The sequence below is a fragment of the Vulpes lagopus genome, chromosome 1, assembly GCF_018345385.1.
Source record: "Vulpes lagopus strain Blue_001 chromosome 1, ASM1834538v1, whole genome shotgun sequence".
Taxonomy (NCBI): domain Eukaryota; kingdom Metazoa; phylum Chordata; class Mammalia; order Carnivora; family Canidae; genus Vulpes; species Vulpes lagopus.
The window spans coordinates 5,343,686-5,361,574 of record NC_054824.1 but is presented as its reverse complement, the minus strand read 5'-3'; the positions used below and the strand labels follow the sequence as shown (position 1 = coordinate 5,361,574).

At 43.8% G+C, this 17,889-nt stretch overlaps 1 protein-coding gene across 1 annotated transcript in view; it reads left to right on the top strand.

The window, feature by feature from the left end:
- Positions 1–7,452, top strand: part of RPF2 (ribosome production factor 2 homolog) — a 44,182-nt gene extending 36,730 nt beyond the window's left edge. The window contains exons 9-10 of the mRNA XM_041773908.1: positions 3,786–3,930; positions 4,690–7,452. Of these exons, the coding sequence (XP_041629842.1) occupies positions 3,786–3,930; positions 4,690–4,869 (325 nt within the window). The 3' untranslated portion in view covers positions 4,870–7,452. The remainder of the gene's footprint in view (positions 1–3,785; positions 3,931–4,689) is intronic.
- Positions 7,453–17,889: the final 10,437 nt, after the last annotated feature.

Genomic DNA, 17,889 nt, shown 5'->3' with positions numbered 1-17,889 from the left:
GAACTTTCAAGATGAGGGACCCTACTGTAAATTTAATCCCAGGTGTTTTATGTAGGCCCTGTAATACCCACTAGCTATTGATTTATAATAGAAAATGGACTGTGTGATTGAGAGCAAGCTGTTAGTAGGGGGGAAAATCATTCGATGTAGATTAGGTTAGTCTGCAGGGGCTGTGCCACCCTTGGGAGAGGAAGGAAGCAGTGGTCTGAGGAATGAGCATCACCTCTGAGCAGTGAGCTGGCTCTGGGCCAGGCTTAGCCACATTACCTAAGCAGGTCACTTCATAACCTAGGCCTCCCATTTTTCTTTTGCAAAAGGTGGTGATACCATTTAGGTAATTCTGCAGTCCCTCTAAGATCAATAGTAATTCCTTTATAAAAGGGAGAGGGTTGCGGATAGAGGTGGGAGTATGCCAGAGAAGTGGTGTGACCTAGTGTGGCTCCTTAAGCACTCTTGCACGGTATGCTTTCTTTGGTGTCCTGCCCTCTTTCGTTTACTTGGAATCAGCTCTTAAGTAATTAGTAAAAGGTAACAGTTAACATTGATACACATTATGAAGATTAATACGCTTAATCTTAGAAAATGGCTTTGAATTTTTTGGATGAAAACGTATAAACATGAAATTATGTTAGTATAACCTTTGATCTGACCTTTTGGGAGGGAATGAATCATTGTACTGACCTCTTCCCATGTATCTATCATATGCTAATTAATTCTTCATTTGCAAGTGACCATTTATATTCCTTGGAGAATTTTATTCACTGTAAAGTCAAAGCCATGAATATAATATAGGAAATTTTTAGTAACTGCCACATTTGCCTTTACCATGGCATTCATTAGGTTCTATGGGGAGAAATATGCAAAACAAGGAAGTATTAGCATACCTTAAAAAGCAAATAGCATCATAGGCAAGGAGTTTAAGTAATGAAAACAACATCAGCAGAAGAGAGGGTTATGGAAGGGAGAAAAATAGGGAAATTACAACTTGAACAAGATTGGTACTGGCAGTCTTTCTCAAGAAATAGGCAGATAATGTTTTAAAAGATACAGAAATTACCCATCAACATCTCTAATAGCCTGAGCCCATGTGAGAAGGAAGGAGAGAAGGAGTTGGGTTGTCTTTGTGTCCCTGCGTCTTGTACCATACAGTCTTGCAGAATTGAATGTCAGTTTTGATTTAGAGCTTATAGGGAGACCAAAGGAAATGAAGCTTAAGGTTAGGATCTGAGATGGAGAGTAATAGGCATTTGATGTAACAGTTTTGGGTGTAGGTATTTGGCTGGAGACATGATGGCCTGGAAATGAAATGTCTATCTTTAAAAATAAAGTGCAGTGTATGATGGGATGGAGGTGAAAGAAAGGGTTTTAATTTAGTTTTTTAATGAGTCAGTGTCAGTCTCTTCTTTTTGCTTAGAGGGATCACAAAAATCATTTGTAAGTCTCTATTAATACATTTGCTCTGGGGCTCCTGGGTGGCTCAGTCGGTTAAGTGTCTGCCTTCTGCTCAGGTCATGATCCCACAGTCCTGGGATCGAGCCCCATGTTGGGCTCCCTGCTTGTTGGGGAGTCTGCTTCTCCCTCTCCCTCTGCTGCTCCCCCTGCTTTGTTTGCTCTTTCTGTCAAATAAATAAAAACTTTTTTAAAAAAAATATTTTATTTATTTATTCATGAGAGACACACAGAGAGAGACACAGAGACATAGGCAGAGGGAGAAGCAGGCTCCATGCAGGGAGCCCGACGTGGGACTCGATCCCTGAACTCCAGGATCAGGCCCCGGGCTGAGGGTGGCACTAAACCGCTGAGCCAGCAGGGCTGCCCCTAAATAAAAACTCTAAAAAATACATTCCCTCTGAGAAGGAGTAAACAGATTGTTTTCTTTTCTTTTCTTTTTTAAATTTTTTAAATTTATTTATTCATAGAGACAGAGAGACAGAGAGAGAGGCAGAGACATAGGCAGAGGGAGAAGCAGGCTCCATGCTGGGAGCCCGACATGGGACTCAATCCAGGGTCTCCAGGATCACGCCCTAGGCTGCAGGCGGCGCTAAACCGCTGCGCCACAAGGGCTGCCCAACAGATTGTTTTCTTAAAAGACTAATAATAATTTTGGATTCTAAATAATAATTTTAGATTCTAGATTTCACTGTTAAAAGTTTAATAAAGAAGAAGAATTATAGGTCTATTACCAGAAACCTTACATAGAAAACTGAAAACTGAAGAAAGTTTTCTTGTAAACGTGCCCATTGAAGTAATTATTGGTAGGAGGATACTTGTATAGATAAAAGGTGCCTGGGTAATGTGAATCCATCAGACATGCATGCCATGTGTTGTTCTAGATCTACAACTTTTCCATTTAGCTGAAAATTAACATCTTAAGTGGTAGAAACATTTTTAGTTTGCCATTTTTATATATACAGTTTCCCTGATTTCTTAAGTCTACCGAACACAAGATGCTAATCAAGATACTAATCTTGTTATTAGTTCAGTTTTATAAATATCATTTATATGGAGGTATTGAAAATGTGGATGCAGAAGTACATGAATTACAACAGAGTCAAAGGGTTACTGCCACCATATGCTTTGAATCAGCTTTTAGGAAAGATGCCCTGATATCACCAACTTGAGCTTCTAAAAATATTTTCTCCCACAGTGGCCCTGAGATAGGCAAATTCCCCCATTATGCAGAGAGTGGCCTAAGGGCTCTTGTTTTGGCCTCAAGTCCCATATGAATATTCATGTTATCTTTTACTGTTTGTTGTTGTTAACACTTCTGCTTTTTATATATCCTAGGTTGATTTTTGTTTTGTTTTTGCCTTGTTCACTTTGGTATAACTAACTGTCTAATACGGCATATTTATCATTAAGACTTCTTACAGCGAGTAGGTGCACCTCCCAATGGGTGGACTGTCTGCATGTCATGCTTTGGGGCCCAGAGGGCTGTTAATGAGCTTCTGAACACTCACTTCTGCTTCCTGGAGTTTGTTGTTCCTTGGTATTTCTTACTGTGCTTTTACTCTCTCTCATGTCATTTGTTGCCTCTCTCACATTCCACCTTTAGTGTGAAAACTTTGATCTTTTATAAACATTGTTATTCATTAAATTCTTTTTTTTCCATCTTGAGATCTGGCCACTATAACAAATTGAGTCAGCTCAAATCTTCAGGTCTTTGAGCTGTTCTTGTGGTATCACTCACAAAAGGAATTTGTTAGTTTCCCCTCCTCCTGACTGTGTCCCTCATCTATTTCCACATTCAGAGCTATTTGGATGTATGAAATCTAGAAAGTTGTGGTTTTGTTATATTAAGATTTTTAAAGTTCATTCCACTCAATAGAGATCAGTAGGTGTCTGTACTATGGACAAAAGTAGATTCTGAATGGGGGTCTTAGAGAAATAAGAATTTGTTAATTATGTAAATGTAATGTTTCAAAGGCCCAGTTTGAAATTGTTTTTATAATTATGTAAATCTATAAATAAGATGAAGAAATCAAATCAAAGGATTCCATTTCTGGGGTGCCTGGTTGGCTCAGTTGATTAAGCATCTGCCTTTGGCTCAGGTCATGATCTACATCCAGGTCCTAGAATCAAGCCTTGTGTCCTCATCTTTGGGCTCCCTGCTGAGCAGGGAGCCCACTTCTTCCTCACCCCCTATCATGCTCTTTGTCTCTCAAGTAAATAAATAAAATCTTTTAAAAAAAAAAAAAGATTTCATTTCTTAGAATTGTCCATCTCACTTTCTGTTTCTCAACAATATATATATATTTTGACCTTTTTTTTTGTACTTCATACAGGTTGCTGCTGAAGAAATCCGGTTGTAGAACACCAAGGATTGAATTGGAAGAGATGGGGCCCTCGTTGGATCTGGTTCTGAGGAGGACACGTCTGGCTTCAGATGATCTTTATAAATTATCTATGAAAATGCCAAAAGCCCTCAAGGTTTATAACTTGCATATTGTTGCCATATTTATTTGTAAATTCCACTCTTCTTTCCCAAAAGGGTTTGCAGGATAGTACAGTAAAGGACAGACAGAAAGAGATCAATAATGGAGATAAAATTAGACTCTCAGAACAAAGAAAAGGAGGAAGCAGCAAGTAAGCCAACCATAAAGGATAATAAGAGAGTTGTAGAAACCACGTGTTAGCTGTGGTTGAGAGCTTTCTGGTAGCAAGACTGTCAGTTTTCAGCAAGAAAGAGAATTGTTTGAGGCATTGTGGAGATTGGGAATTTAGAGCACAGGCTGTGTAAACCATACTTGGATAAAATGTATTTTGACTTCTGAATGGTTCTTAAAAACAAGTAGAAATGGCATCTCTGGAATGCCAGTAAAGATCGAAATGATAGTCACAATTCCTTAAGCTAAACACAGGAAATTCTCTCAGTGCATGACAATGGTTAACATAGTCTATAGTGTTGTTGTCCAAAGTGTGGTCTGACAGTTTACCTGAGAATTCTTAGAAATGCTGAATCTCAGGTCCTACTGTAGACTTGTTAAATTATAACATGCATTTTAACAAGATCAAGTCATCTGTATGTATTTGAGAAGAAAGGTCTCTAGGGTTATAGACTATATTCTTGAATAGGTGCTCACTAGTGGGAATTGCTAGTAACATAGTTGTACACTAGATTTTTACAAGGCTATGATAGTAGATACTATTATATATATTTATATACATATATATATTCTTATTTCACAGCCAAAGAAGAAGAAAAATGTCTCCCATGATACTTTTGGTACAACTTATGGAAGAATTCATATGCAGAAGCAAGACCTAAGCAAACTACAAACCAGGAAAATGAAGGGGTTGAAGAAGCGACCTGCAGAAAGGATAACAGAAGACCAGGAGAAAAAATCAAAAAGAATTAAAAAAAATTGATAGAATTAGCCAATAATGTTAATTGTAGTCTGTTTTCTTAAGACAGTTATCAATCATCAGTCATTTCTAAGTTTCTTACAAGATTTTATTGTATATTTTTATAACATGGTAATTTATCTCAACTATGTATTATATATATTATGAACAGTGATATACTAGTATTAGGTTGAAGGTCAGCCTCTTACATGAGACATATCCTGGTGGGCCATTTTCTCTCTCTGTTGTGGTATTCCCTCTGTGCACCCCCCCCCGCCCCCGCCCCCTGCAAAGTCTCATTGGGTTGGTAGGTGAGGAGGGATCTCTGGAACAACCATTGATAATTTAAATAATTTCTGGGTTAACTTTTCTATAAAGGGAGGAAGCCGTGGAAAGTGGAAGTGGCCCAAAGGAACTGAATACGCACTTAATATGAGTTACCTGGAAAGGTAACCCCATCTTCCAGCACATACCTACAACCTGACTTTTGTGTTTTACAGTTCTGTTATTTTGCCAGAGTTTCTTTTGAGATTTTTAACTTTGTGTCTTGAAACATTTCTTGAGCATGTCCACTATGTGACCATTGACATTACCATACTAAGGGGTATCTGAGGAGATACCACCACTGAGCCCCATCTCCCCTTCTGGGAGAGCAAAGCCATTTTGGTAGGGCTGGAGGTGAAAAAGGGGAGCCTGGGGAAGGTGTGAGATCGAGCACTTCAGGGTGCTGAGTAGCTCTAGGCAGCTAACGGTAGTGAGGGCCCTGGTGTTTGTATACCAAGGAGGAGTGAGGTTTTCTTGAAGATGTGCCTTATGCCTCGGGAAATGGGAAGCAGCTTTCTACTGCCTTTTCCTCTTTGCGTATTTGTTTTCCCTCACTTCAAATTTATCTTCCTGGTAAAGAAGCTCCTTTATACAAATACAAACCAACCATGTGGCAAAAACACAAACCTATAGAAACCTATAGAAATGCTTTTTGTTTGTTTTTTAAGATTTTATTTATTTGAGACAGAGATAGCAAGAGCACAAGTGAGGAGGAGACAGAGAAACAGGATCCCCCCTGAGCAGGGAGCCAGACTCGGGGCTTGATCCCAGGTCCCGAAGACAGATGCTTGACCAACTTCACCACCCAGGCACCCCAGTGCTTTTGTTTTCAATTCCATGTCAAGGAGTTCCTTCATGCCTGTGTGTGTGCACATTTACAAGAGTTTGCTGACACTCAGCAAAAGCTAGAGCCTCGATTTTCTTTATCTTTTCCCTTCTCTGATAAACCCATTCCTGATCCCCTACTTTGAGCTGACACTTAAGGAAACAGTGATTCAGCAAAGCAGTGGGTCTCGCTAGCCTCCTACGTGAAGGACCCTGCCATCCCTTGACATCTTTCAGGAACACTTCTCCCAGCAGTTCAGCTGGTAGAGATGGCCACATTTTTGGTATGTCGGACATTGTCTGAAGGGTGTTTAATGTTTGTTTTTAGGTAATCTCTACACCCAGTGTGGGGCTCAAACTCAGCCCCCAAGATCTAGAGTCACATGCTTAGCTGACTGAGGCAGCCAGGCACCACTGAAAGTGTTTGTTTCAATCAACCCTCTTTAAGATCTGGTCATGCAGCCTTTTGTTTCCTATGTAATTTTTTTTCCTATGTAATTTTTATCTCAAGATGATAAAAGTAATAAGTATTTGGATGCATCCAATTCAGTAAGAGAAGTGTCACTGAAATATAGTATATAGTATTACTGAAATCTAGTTGGAAGACTTTTTTTTTTTTTTTTTTTTGAAATCTTCGTTGGAGTTGAGCCATCTGGAACCCCTGGTCCACCATTTATTTCACTGTTTCTAGGGAAAATGCATTTTAATTTAATTTCCACTTGTCCTTGAACTTTAGGACACTACATACAGAAGTCGAAGAATATATATTCATTTCAGTAGAGGTGGTAAACTGCCTGTCTTGGTTTTTACTTAACTAAGTTATACTTAACCCTTTGGATTTTGGCAGGTTTTTTGGTTTTAAATACTATATTTGTCTTGTTTTTTTCTAGGATGTTAATACTGATACCAAGCAATATACAATTTAATGGAATTTGATTCCTTTTTATGACCTAAATGCTATTTGTTTTCTTGATATTGAACATAATCCAGAGTTGTTAGTACTTAGGAAAGGGGAAAGAAGATACTACCCAAGTCAGTTTTCAGCTCTCTGATCATCTAGCTTCTGAGCTCTCCTTCCTTTTGTTTATATTTTTAGCCATTTCGTGCCCCCCCTCACACACACCCTTTCCCCCATGTGGGGCCAGGAAAGAGACTTTACAATGGAAGAAGTTAAAACCACTGCTAGCATTTGACCAACAAAGGAAAGCTTATTTTTTAATTAAATTTCAGTTGTTGGCGCTTTGTCCATCATAAAAATTAAGAGCCTGCAATATACAGCGTCTTCATTCTGCCCTTAGAGCACTTTTAACAGTTGTTTAAAACAGCAAAGCCATGACTGTTTTCCCCATGATACGAATTTTTAACTGCCTTGGTTAAAGTGAAGCCATTTGCACTTTTCCATCTCAAAGCCCTTTGGGAAAAAGTTTTAAAATAAGGGATAAATATATTTGAAATCTGTTCTTGTTCTGCTTCCGTTAAACAAGTTCCCCTCTTCCCTCTCCCAGCCCATTTCACCCCCACCTCCATCCTTCACTCTGAGCATCAGAAAATAGGTCCCAAACACAGGGAGAAAGGTCCAGCACTGCAGGGTCCTGCTGAGCAGGGGTGGGGCCCGTGTGAAAAGGCAGATGATGGGGAGATGCAAACCTAGCAGGTAGGGCTTTTACCAAGCACAGATCAAAGCACCTGAACTTTAAGTACTTTACTGGATACTGGATTTGGATTGATTCTTCAAACTCAAAACCAGGTTTCTGAGAGCTCAGCAAGAAGCAGGATGGCAGGGACGCCCGGGGGTTCAGCGGTTGAGCGGCTGCCTTTGGCTCAGGGCGTGACTCCAGGGTCCTGGGATCGAGTCCCACGTCGGGCTCCCTACATGGAGCCTGCTTCTCCCTCTGCCTCTGTGTATCTCTCTCTCTCATGAATGAATAAATCTTTTAAAACAAACAATGGCAGATGTTGGCTCTGAGGGTTCATCCTCCCACTCCGCTGGAGCCCAGGGCTTCAGAGGCCACCTCTGGATGCCAGATCAGGGTAAGGGACTTGCAGCCAGAGTTGGGGCTGTATTCGGGTAACCCCTCTGCCCCTCTCAAAACACCGCAAGTGAGCTCAGAGTTTCCTAAAGTACAAGCTATTTACTCGGTGCATTGGATATAGACTTGGAAGATTCACATCCGTCAACTTGCGCTCCAGAGTCAGCTGACCAAGGAGGTGGCAAGGTGACCCCACAGATGAGAGCCATCACTTTAGATGACAACCTGTCATCTGGTAGCAGCTCTGGGGTTTGGGGCACTGAGGGAAAGAATGAGAATTCATTGCTGTCCCCTCTAGGCCCCATTTCTCTCCACGTGGCTCATCATTAAATCTCACCCAGGTCACAAATGGTTTGAATTTTGCCGCCCGCACGTTCCTCCATATAGGGAGACCTTCGGGAAGGGTTAGATGGAATCTTGAAAAATCAAACGAAGCTCAAATGGCCTGGGAGCTCCTCAAGAACAGAATCCTGGCTGTGGATAGGGGACGCCTGGGGGGCTCCGTCGGTACAGTGTCTGCCTTCGGCTCAGCCCGGGTCGGGCTCCTGCTCAGCAAGGAACTCGCTTCTCCCTCCCCCTGTCCCCTCTCCCACTATCTCCCTGTCTCTCAAAGAAACATCTTAAAAAAGACTTCGGCTGCGGGGTATGTGGGAAGGGTGGACAGCAGGCAGGGCCGTGTGGGCGGAGGGGCAGTGGCTGGGTTTCAAAGAAACTGGAGTCCTCTGCCCATGCTCCCCGAGAGCTCAGCTGAGATGTAGAAGGACAAGGATCCAGTTAAAGACAACCACGCACCGACCCAAGGCGGTGGTGGTCTCTAAGTCGTGTTAGGGCGGTTGGGGAGCCCGTGTAGTGGCGGTGGCGGGACAGAGTGTGACTTCCACCTAAGAAGGCAGGTGGCACAGTGCTAGGTGGCAGTTCTGGGCCATTTCCCTGCGGAGGCTATGAGGGGAAGAGAGCCATCGTGCTTGGCTCCAGAGGAGTCATCCTGCCGTCCGAGGGGCTGACGTGACTCGGAGTCTCCATCCCAGAACTATTTGTATTTTTACTTTTTATTTTTTTTCAAGATTTATTTATTCATGATAGAGGGAGAGAGAGAGGCAGAGACGCAGGCAGAGGGAGAAGCAGGCTCCATGCAGGGAGCCCGACACAGGACTCGATCCCGGGACTCCAGGATCGTGCCCTGGGCCAAAGGCAGGCGCTAAACCGCTGCACCACCCAGGGATCCCGTATTTTTACTTTTTAAAAATATTTATGAGACACAGAGAGAGAGGCAGAGAGACACAGGCAGAAGGAGAGGAGGCTCCCTGCAGAGTGCCCGGTGCGGGACTCGATCCCAGGACCCTGGGGTCACAACTTGAGCCAAAGGCAGACGCCAACCACTGAGCCCCCAGGGGCCCCCAGAAGTATTTTCAGAAAGCATTTTCACATACTCATCTTATTTGCTGTTGAAAATCTCCCCTAAGACGGGTAGCGCAGTCAGTCGTACGTATGATTGCAGGCGAGGAAACGGGCTCAGAGACATTAAGTGACTTGTCTGACGTCACACAGCTGGAAGATCCCCGTCTTCTCCTTTCTGGTCCAGGGGCTTCTCCAGCGGAAATCTGAGTCTCGGCGTATTGTTGTGAAGCAACTGGAGAGATGTGCTGCAACGAGAACCCTGAGGCCAGCCGGCCGCCGAGGGGCCGCTGCCCCAAAGGATGCTGGTGAATGAGCAACTCTGTGGCACTGCGGAGGGAACCTTCGTCGGCGAGCCGCACGGCTCCGTCCTTGGCCTTTGTCTCCTAAACAGTCTTATCTTCCACTCGAGTGAAGACAAAGCGGACACGTATTAAATCTGTGGATGACATAAAGCCGCGAGGATGTTAGATGACAAATGCGAAGTATCTTGGGATAGAAATGTCTTGGCAGGCTGGGAAGGTGGACTGAAGCCAAGGAGAAATGCAGTAAGATGAGTAAGAAGTTCAGCATCCAGAGGGGGCCGTAAACAGGGTAGGGGCGCCCAGCTGGCTCGGCAGGTAGAGCCTGCGACTCTCAACCTTGGGGTTCTGAGCTCAAGCCCCATGTTGGGCATGGGGATTACTTAAATGTGAAAAGCAAAGGTAGGAAAAGGGAGATCCGGTCCTACAGTTGGGAAGCGACCCAGGGGACAAACCCATTGTCCATCATCAGTGTGAGCCTTCCAGCAAGGTCCACAGAAACATAAGCTCAGATTCGCTGACACAGTATACGTGAGACGGGGAGGTCAGAAAACGGCACCGCCCGACAGGAATACGTAGCAGAAAGGCAGAGGGAACCGAGCCCCGGGTCTCGAAATACCCCCAACCACATGCACGGTGGCGATCCCAGCTCGGGGCGCTGCCTTAGAGGAGCCCGAGCTCCTGGAGCGTGCTCAGGTGGTGGTGAGGGTGACGGAAATCTCCATAATTTTTGTATAATAAAAGTACATCCATTTAGGGGCGCCAGGGTGGTGCCGGGGGTTGAGCGTCTGGTTTGCTTTCTGCTCGGGTCATGATCTCAGGGTCGTGAGATTGAGGCCGGTGTCGGGCTCTGTGCAGACTCTGCTCGAGGCTCTCGCCCTCTCCCTCTGCCCCTCCCCAACCTCTCTCTCTCTTTCTCTCTTTAAAATAAATAAATAAATCTTTTTTTTTTTTTTTAAACAAAGAAAGTACATCCACTTAAAGTATATCATTTGGCAAGTTTGGGCATTTGCACATTATATCCATGACAGCACTGGCACATTAAAGATGGGAACATTTTCATTACCCCAAAAAGGTTCTTTGTGCTGCTTTGGAGTCCACTATCTCTAAGCCCCACGCCCAGGCAACCGCTCATCTGCTTTGTCACTACAGACTAAGGAAGATTTTCTGGAATTTGTTTTTAAGATTGTATTTATTTGAGAGAGAGAGAGAGAGAGTGAGCCCGAGCCAGAGCACTCGGGCAGGGGCCGGGAGGAAGGAAGACGGGAGAGGCAGATTTCCCCGCTGACGGGGAGCCTGACACGGGCCTCCAGCTGGGGACCCCGGGGTCACGACCTGGGCCAAAGGCAGATGCTGACCTGACTGAGCCACCCTCAATTTTCTGGAATGTTACATGGCCAGTGGAATAGAAAAGGGCAAGTCTTGTGACTGGCTTCCTTAGCTCAGCACGAAGACTTGGAGGTTCATGGGTCTTGCAGGATCCGTGAGCAGCTCAGTGCTGGGCGCGAGCCCCCCGCGTGGACGCCCCACCTTCTGGCCTCCTAGTCACGTCTCTGGACACGGGGGCTGCCTCCAGCTTTTGGCGACTATGAACAAAGCTGCCCTGAACCTTCGTGTCACACGTTTCCGCGGACGGACGTTCTCGCTTCTCCTGGGGGGAGACTCCCAGGCGTGGACTGGCTGGGCTGTCCCGGGCACGCGGCCCACCAGGCAGCCAGCGGGCAAGCGCCAGGCCCTGAAACACGCCAACCCGACAGGCCTGGGTTTAGGCAGTGCTGGCCGAGAGGCGGGTGACCCGGTACGTGCGGGGAGTGCGGGGTCTGCCCCGCTAGAAGGACCAGGAGCGAGCCCTCTGGAAGTGACGACGCGGTGGCCCGGAGCCCTGAGTGCCGAGCAGAAAGCAGCCTACGAGGGTCTGGGGCCCACAGCCGGGGAGGGGAGGCCCGGGAGCCGGGGCACGGGTGAGCCAAGGCGGGAGGGGTCTCGGGTACCCGAAAAATAATCAGCAGGAAGAGGCATTTACACTGATTCCATGAGACGTCATTGTCATGAATGTGACCGCTGAGCGCCAGGTAGATGGAGAAGGTTCTGGTTCACTTTTACCTGTTAATAGTGGGACGTGGAACATGACCAAGGTCCAAGTTCTTTTTTGTTGTTCTTGAGGGTTTTATTTTTCTTCTTTCTTTTTCCTTAAACACACGCACACACACGCACACACACACACGCACACACGCACACACACACACTTCCTACTAGATGGAACTTTGGTCCCTCACAGGGAGTTCTGGAGCAGACACGAATCCAGCTTCGGAACCCACCGCAGCGCTTTGCACTAATTTGCAAGGCAACTGGTAGAAAACAAAACAACCAACATTTCTCTTTCCTCCTCAGTCTGGGTTTAACCATAGGGACCCAGAAAACAGAGCAGCCCGGGTGGCTCAGCAGTTTAGCGCCGCCTTCGGCTGGGCTCGTGACCCCGGGGTCCCAGGTTCGAGTCCTGGGTCGGGCTCCTCGCGTGGAGCCTGCTTCTCCCTCTGCCTGTGTCTCTGCCTCTCTCTCTCTCTGTGTCTCATGAATAAAAAAAAAAAAAAAACCACAGTCAAGTATTCCTTGGAAGGCTGGGAAAGGAAGGACGTGTTATCTTGCTTCAGTCAAATGACGTCTTCTGTGGTTCTGGGTAGGAAGCAGGGCACGTGTTAGTAACAAATGGGGGGGGGGACCCCGGCGTTTACCTGCACCTGCCCAGCCGAAAGTAGCAACAGGGATTTCACGTGACACCGACTGAGGCTGTAACCCAGGTAGATGGTGGAATCACACAGCTGCACAACGTGCAGGACGACTAAGCCACATAATGAATTATGACTGTCGCGCAAACTTAGGAACAAGGAAGGAACGGAAGGAGGAGGAAAAGGACGAGGAGGACGAGGAGAGAGAGAGAAGGAGAAGTTAAACGTCCCGTGGTCACGAAACTGCTGCTCTCATTCCTCCACGATCTCCTTCAGCCCTTGCCTAAAGGCTTCTGGAACCATCAGGTAAGAGGCCAGGCCTAATTTCCATATTATGGAACTTTGTGGCATTTTGATTCAATCAAAAGAGTGTTCTGAGAATATCCTCATAGAAGTTTTTGCTGCATTTATTGAAGGATATCGTGGGGACTGTCATTTACTACATTTTGAAGGATCCTCTTTAGCCCCCCTGGGGGGGCTCAGCGGTTGAGCATCTGCGTTCAGCTCAGATTGTGACCCTGGGGTCCCGGGATCAAGTGCCGCATCGGGCTCCCCGCATGGAGCCTGCTTCTCCCTCTGCCTGTGTCTCTGCCTCTCTCTCTCTCTGTGGCTCTCATGAATAAATAAATAAATATTAAAAAAAATAACAGGTCCTTTTTAGAAACATCTGTAGGAGAAGCATCTTTGGTTTCAGTACCAGGAATAGTCGTAGCATTCCTCCATGGGAGTAATTTGCTTTTTTTTTTTTTTTCAAGTGTCACTGTTAATTTTTTTTAATAGTTTTATTGAGATATAACTCATATACCATATGTTTCACACATTTTTTTCCTCCAGATTTTTGTTTAAATTCTAGTTGGTTAACATAGAGGGTAATATTGGTTTAGGGAGTAGAATTTAGCGATGCATCACTTCCAGACAGTGCCCAGCGCCCATGCCAACAAGTGCCCGCCTTGGTACCCATCACCCAGCTAGCCCATCCTCCCACCTTTCTCCATCCACCTTCACTTTGTTCTCTCTCATTAAGAGTCTCTTATGGGGGTGCCCGGGTGGCTCAGTCAGTTGAACGTCCAGCTTTTGATTTTAGCTTGGCTCATGATCTCAGGATCGTGGGATAGAGCCCCACGTCAGGCTCCATGCTCAGCGCAGAGTCTGCTTGTCCTTCTCCCTCTGCTCTCCCCACTGTCTCTCTCTCTCTCTAAAATAAATAAATAAATAAACAAACAAATAAATAAATAAATAAATAACATCTTAAAAAAAAAAAACCCAACAACAAGTCTCTTATGGTTTGCCTCCCCCTCTCTCCTTCCATCTTTTCCCCCTCCCACGTGTTCATCTGTTTTGTTTCCTAAATTCCACATAGGAGTGAAATGATATGGTATTTGTCTTTCTCTGACTGACTTATTTTGCTTAGCATTATACACTCAAGCTCTGTCCCTGTTGCTGCAAATGGCTAGATTTCATTCTTTTTGGTGGCTGAGTTTCCATTGCATATACATGCTGTGGAATATTATATATAATACATCTTTTTTATCCATTCATCAGTTGATGGACACTTGGGCTCTTTCCATAGTTTGGTTATTGTTGATAATGCTGCTGCAGTCATGGGGGTGCATGGACCCCTTCGAATCCCTATTTTTGTGTCCTTTGGGGTAAATACCCAGTAGTGGGATTGCTAGGCTGTAGGGTAGCTTTATTTTTAACTTTTTGAGGAGCCTCCATACTGTTTTCCAGAGTGGCTGCCCCAGCCTGCATCCCCACCCACAGTGCATCCTCGCCAACATCTGTTGTTTCCCGTGTTGTTAATTTTAGCCACTCTCACAGGTGTGACGTGGTTGTCTCATTGTGGTTTTGATTTGTATTTCCCTGATGCCGAGTGATGTGGGGCATCTTTTTATGTGTCTAGGAACCATGTGGATGTGTTCTTCAGAACAATGTCTATTCGTGTCTTCTGTACATTTCTTAACTGGATTACTCGTTTTTTGGGGGTGTTGAGTTTGAGAAGTACTTTATAGATTTTGGATATAAGTTTTGTTGATTGTTTCCTTTGCTGTGCAGAACTTTTTATCTTGAGGAAGTCCCAATAGTTCATTTCTGCTTATGCTTCCCTAGCCTCCAGCGATATTTCTGGTAAGAAGTTACTACGGCTGAGGTCACAGAGGTCACTGCCTGTCCTCTAGGATTTTGATGGTTTTCTATCTCGTGTGTAGGTCCATCATCCATTTTGAGTTTAGTCTTGTGTGTACTGTAAGACAGTGGTCCCGTTTCATTCTTCTGCGTGCTGCTCTCCAGTTTTCCCAGCACCATTTACTGAAGAGGCTGTCTTTTTTTTTCCCAGTGGGTATTTTTCCTGCTTTGTTGAAGATGAGTTGACCATAAAGCTGTGGGTCCATTTCTGGGTTCTCTATTCTGTTCCTTTGATCTCTGTTTTTGTGCCAATGCCATACAGCTGGTAATATAACTTGACTTGATGACTACAGTTCTGTGATGTAACTTGAAGTCCTTTAGCTTTGCTTTTCTTTTTCAGGATTGGTTTGGCTATCTGGGGTCAGTTCACACATTTAAAGTGTTTCATTAAATGGCTTTTGGAATATTCAGAGTTGTGCAACTGTGACTACAATCAATTTTATGACATTTTCATTATCCCAAAAGAAACCACCTCTCCTGAGCCATCATCCTCCAATTTCCCTTGCCTTTGCCAGCCCCAGACAACTACTTATCACTTTGCTTTCTGTGGAATTACCTAATCTCGATATTTCATATAAACCGTAATACAATATGTGACCCTTTGTGACTGCCTCTTTCACTTAGCATAATATTTTTGAGGTTCATCCACTCTGTTTCATTGATTTTAATCTGTTGATAAACATTTGGATTGTTTTTGCCATTCAGTTATTGTGAACAATGCGGCTATGAATATTCATGCACATGTATTTATTTGAATACCTGTTTTTGATTATTTGGGGGTATATACCTAGGAGTGGGACAAATGAATGCTGATTATGTGGTTAATTCTGTGTTTAACTTTTGAGATATCTCCGGGCTATTTCCCCAGCAGCTGTACTATTCTATATTCCCACCAGCCTTGTACAAGGGTTCCAATTTCCCACATTCTAACCAACATTTATTATCCTTCCATTTTTAAAAAACATTTATTTATTTATTTGAGGGGGAGAGGGGCAGAGGAGAGGGAAAAAGAGAAACTCCAGTAGACTCCCTGCTGAGTGCAGAGCCCGCTTAGGGCTTGATCCCACAACCCCAAGATCATGACCTGAACTGAAACCAAGAGCCAGATGCTTAACCGACTGAGTCACCCAGGTGCCTCCTGTTTTTATTATAGCCATTCTAACAGATAAGAAATGCTATTTCTTTGTGTATTTTTGGATGCTTTTCATTTCATCTGCCAAAAACAGGGATACTTCTTTGTCAGTAAATAACAAGTTGTCATAATGCTGTTTTCAGGCAGATTTGCTTTTCGTTGTGATTTTGATTTGCATTTCCCTGATGGCCAGTAATGTTAAGCATCTTTTCATGCACTCATTGGTATTTTCATATTTCCCTTGGAGAAATGTCTACTCAGAGCCTTTCCTCATTTTTAAACTGAGTTGTCTTTTTTTTTTTTACTGAATTGTAAAGTTTTAAAATATATTCTAGATGCTCAGGTCCCTTATTAGATATATGACTTGCAAATATTTTCTTGTATTCTGTGGGTTGTCTTTTCAGGCTCTTGATGATGTCCTTTGAAGTACTAAAACTTTAAATTTTGAGGAAGTCCAATTTACCCATTTTTTTCTTTTGTTATGCTTTGGTGTCATGTCTAAGAAACCATTGCCTATTCCAATGTCAAAAAGATCTACTCCTGTGTTTTTCTTTGAAGATTTTTAGAGTTTTAGCTCTTACATTTAGGTCTTTGATCCAGTTTAGTTGATTTTGTATGGTGTGATATAGGGGGTCCAGCTTCATTCTTTTGTGTATGGATATCCAGTGTCCCAGCACCATTTTTTGAAAAGACTGTTCCTTTCCATTGAGTAGTTTTTCACCCTAGTAAAAAATGAGTAATATTTGTAAATATGAGGGTTTATTTGTAGACTCTTGATTCTGCTCCATTGGCCTGTCTTTCCTTATGCAAGTACCACAATGTCTTGACTATTGTAGTAATGAGTTTTGAAACGGAGAAATGTGAGTCTTTAAACTTTATTCTTTTGGCCGTTCTGGGTCTTTTGAATTTCCATATGAATTTTTAGGAGCAGCTTGCCAGGGCAGCCCCGGTGGCGCAGCGGTTTGGTGCTGCCTGCAGCCTGGGGTGTGATCCTGGAGATCCGGGATCGAGTCCCCGTCGGGCTCCCTGCATGGAGCCTGCTTCTCCCTCTGCCTGTGTCTCTGCCTCTCTCTGTGTGTGTCTATGAATAAATAAAATCTTTTAAAAAAATGCTTCTCTTAAAAACAAATTACAATTCAACAAAAAGTTTACTAAAAAAAAAAGGAGCAGCTTGCCAATTTCTACAAAGAAGTCAGCTGTCATGTTGACAGGGATTGTGTTGAATCTGTAGATCACTTTGAAGATATTTCCATCTTAACAATTGTAAAGTTTCTGTTGTTGTTTCTCCAAGATTTTACTTAAATTCCTAGTAGTTAACACACAGTGTAATATTAGTTATTAGTTTCAGGCATAGAATTTAGTAATTCAACATTTCCATTTAATACCCAGTGCTCATCACAAGTGCCGTCCATAACCCCCGTCACTCATTTAACACCCCACACCCTAGCCCCCTGTAACTGTCAGTTTGTTCTCTGAAGTAGAGTCTGTTTCTTGGTTTTCCTCTCTTTCTTTCCCCTCTATGTTCATTTGTTTTGTTTCTTAAATTCCACATATGAGTAAAATCATATGGTATTTGTCTTTCTCTGACTGACTTATTTCGTTTAGTGTGATACTCTCTAGCTCCATCGATGTCTTTGTAAATGGCAAGATTTCAACAATTGTAATTTTTTAAACGATTTTATTTATTTATTTATTTAGTTAGTTAGTTATTTAGTTATTTGAGAGAGAAGAAGAGAGAGAGAGAGAGAGAGAGAGCACGAGTGGTGGGGAGGAGTAGAGGGAGAGGGACAAGCAGACTCCCTACTGAGCAGGGAGCCCAACATGGTGCTTGATCCCAGGACCCCAGGATCATGACCTGAGCTGAAGGCAGATGCTTAACGAACTGAGTCACTCAGGTGCCCCTAATTTTAAGTTTTTTAATCCATGAACCTATGATGTCTTTTCATTTATGTAGGACTTTTTTTTTTAAGATTTTATTTATTTATTTACTTTAGAGAGAGAAGAGTACATGAGTGGGGGGACGGGCAGAAGGAAAAGAGAGAATCTCAAGCAGACACCATGCTCAGGTGGATGGAGCCCAACACAAGACTTGATCCCATAACCCTGAGATCATGACCTGAGCCAAA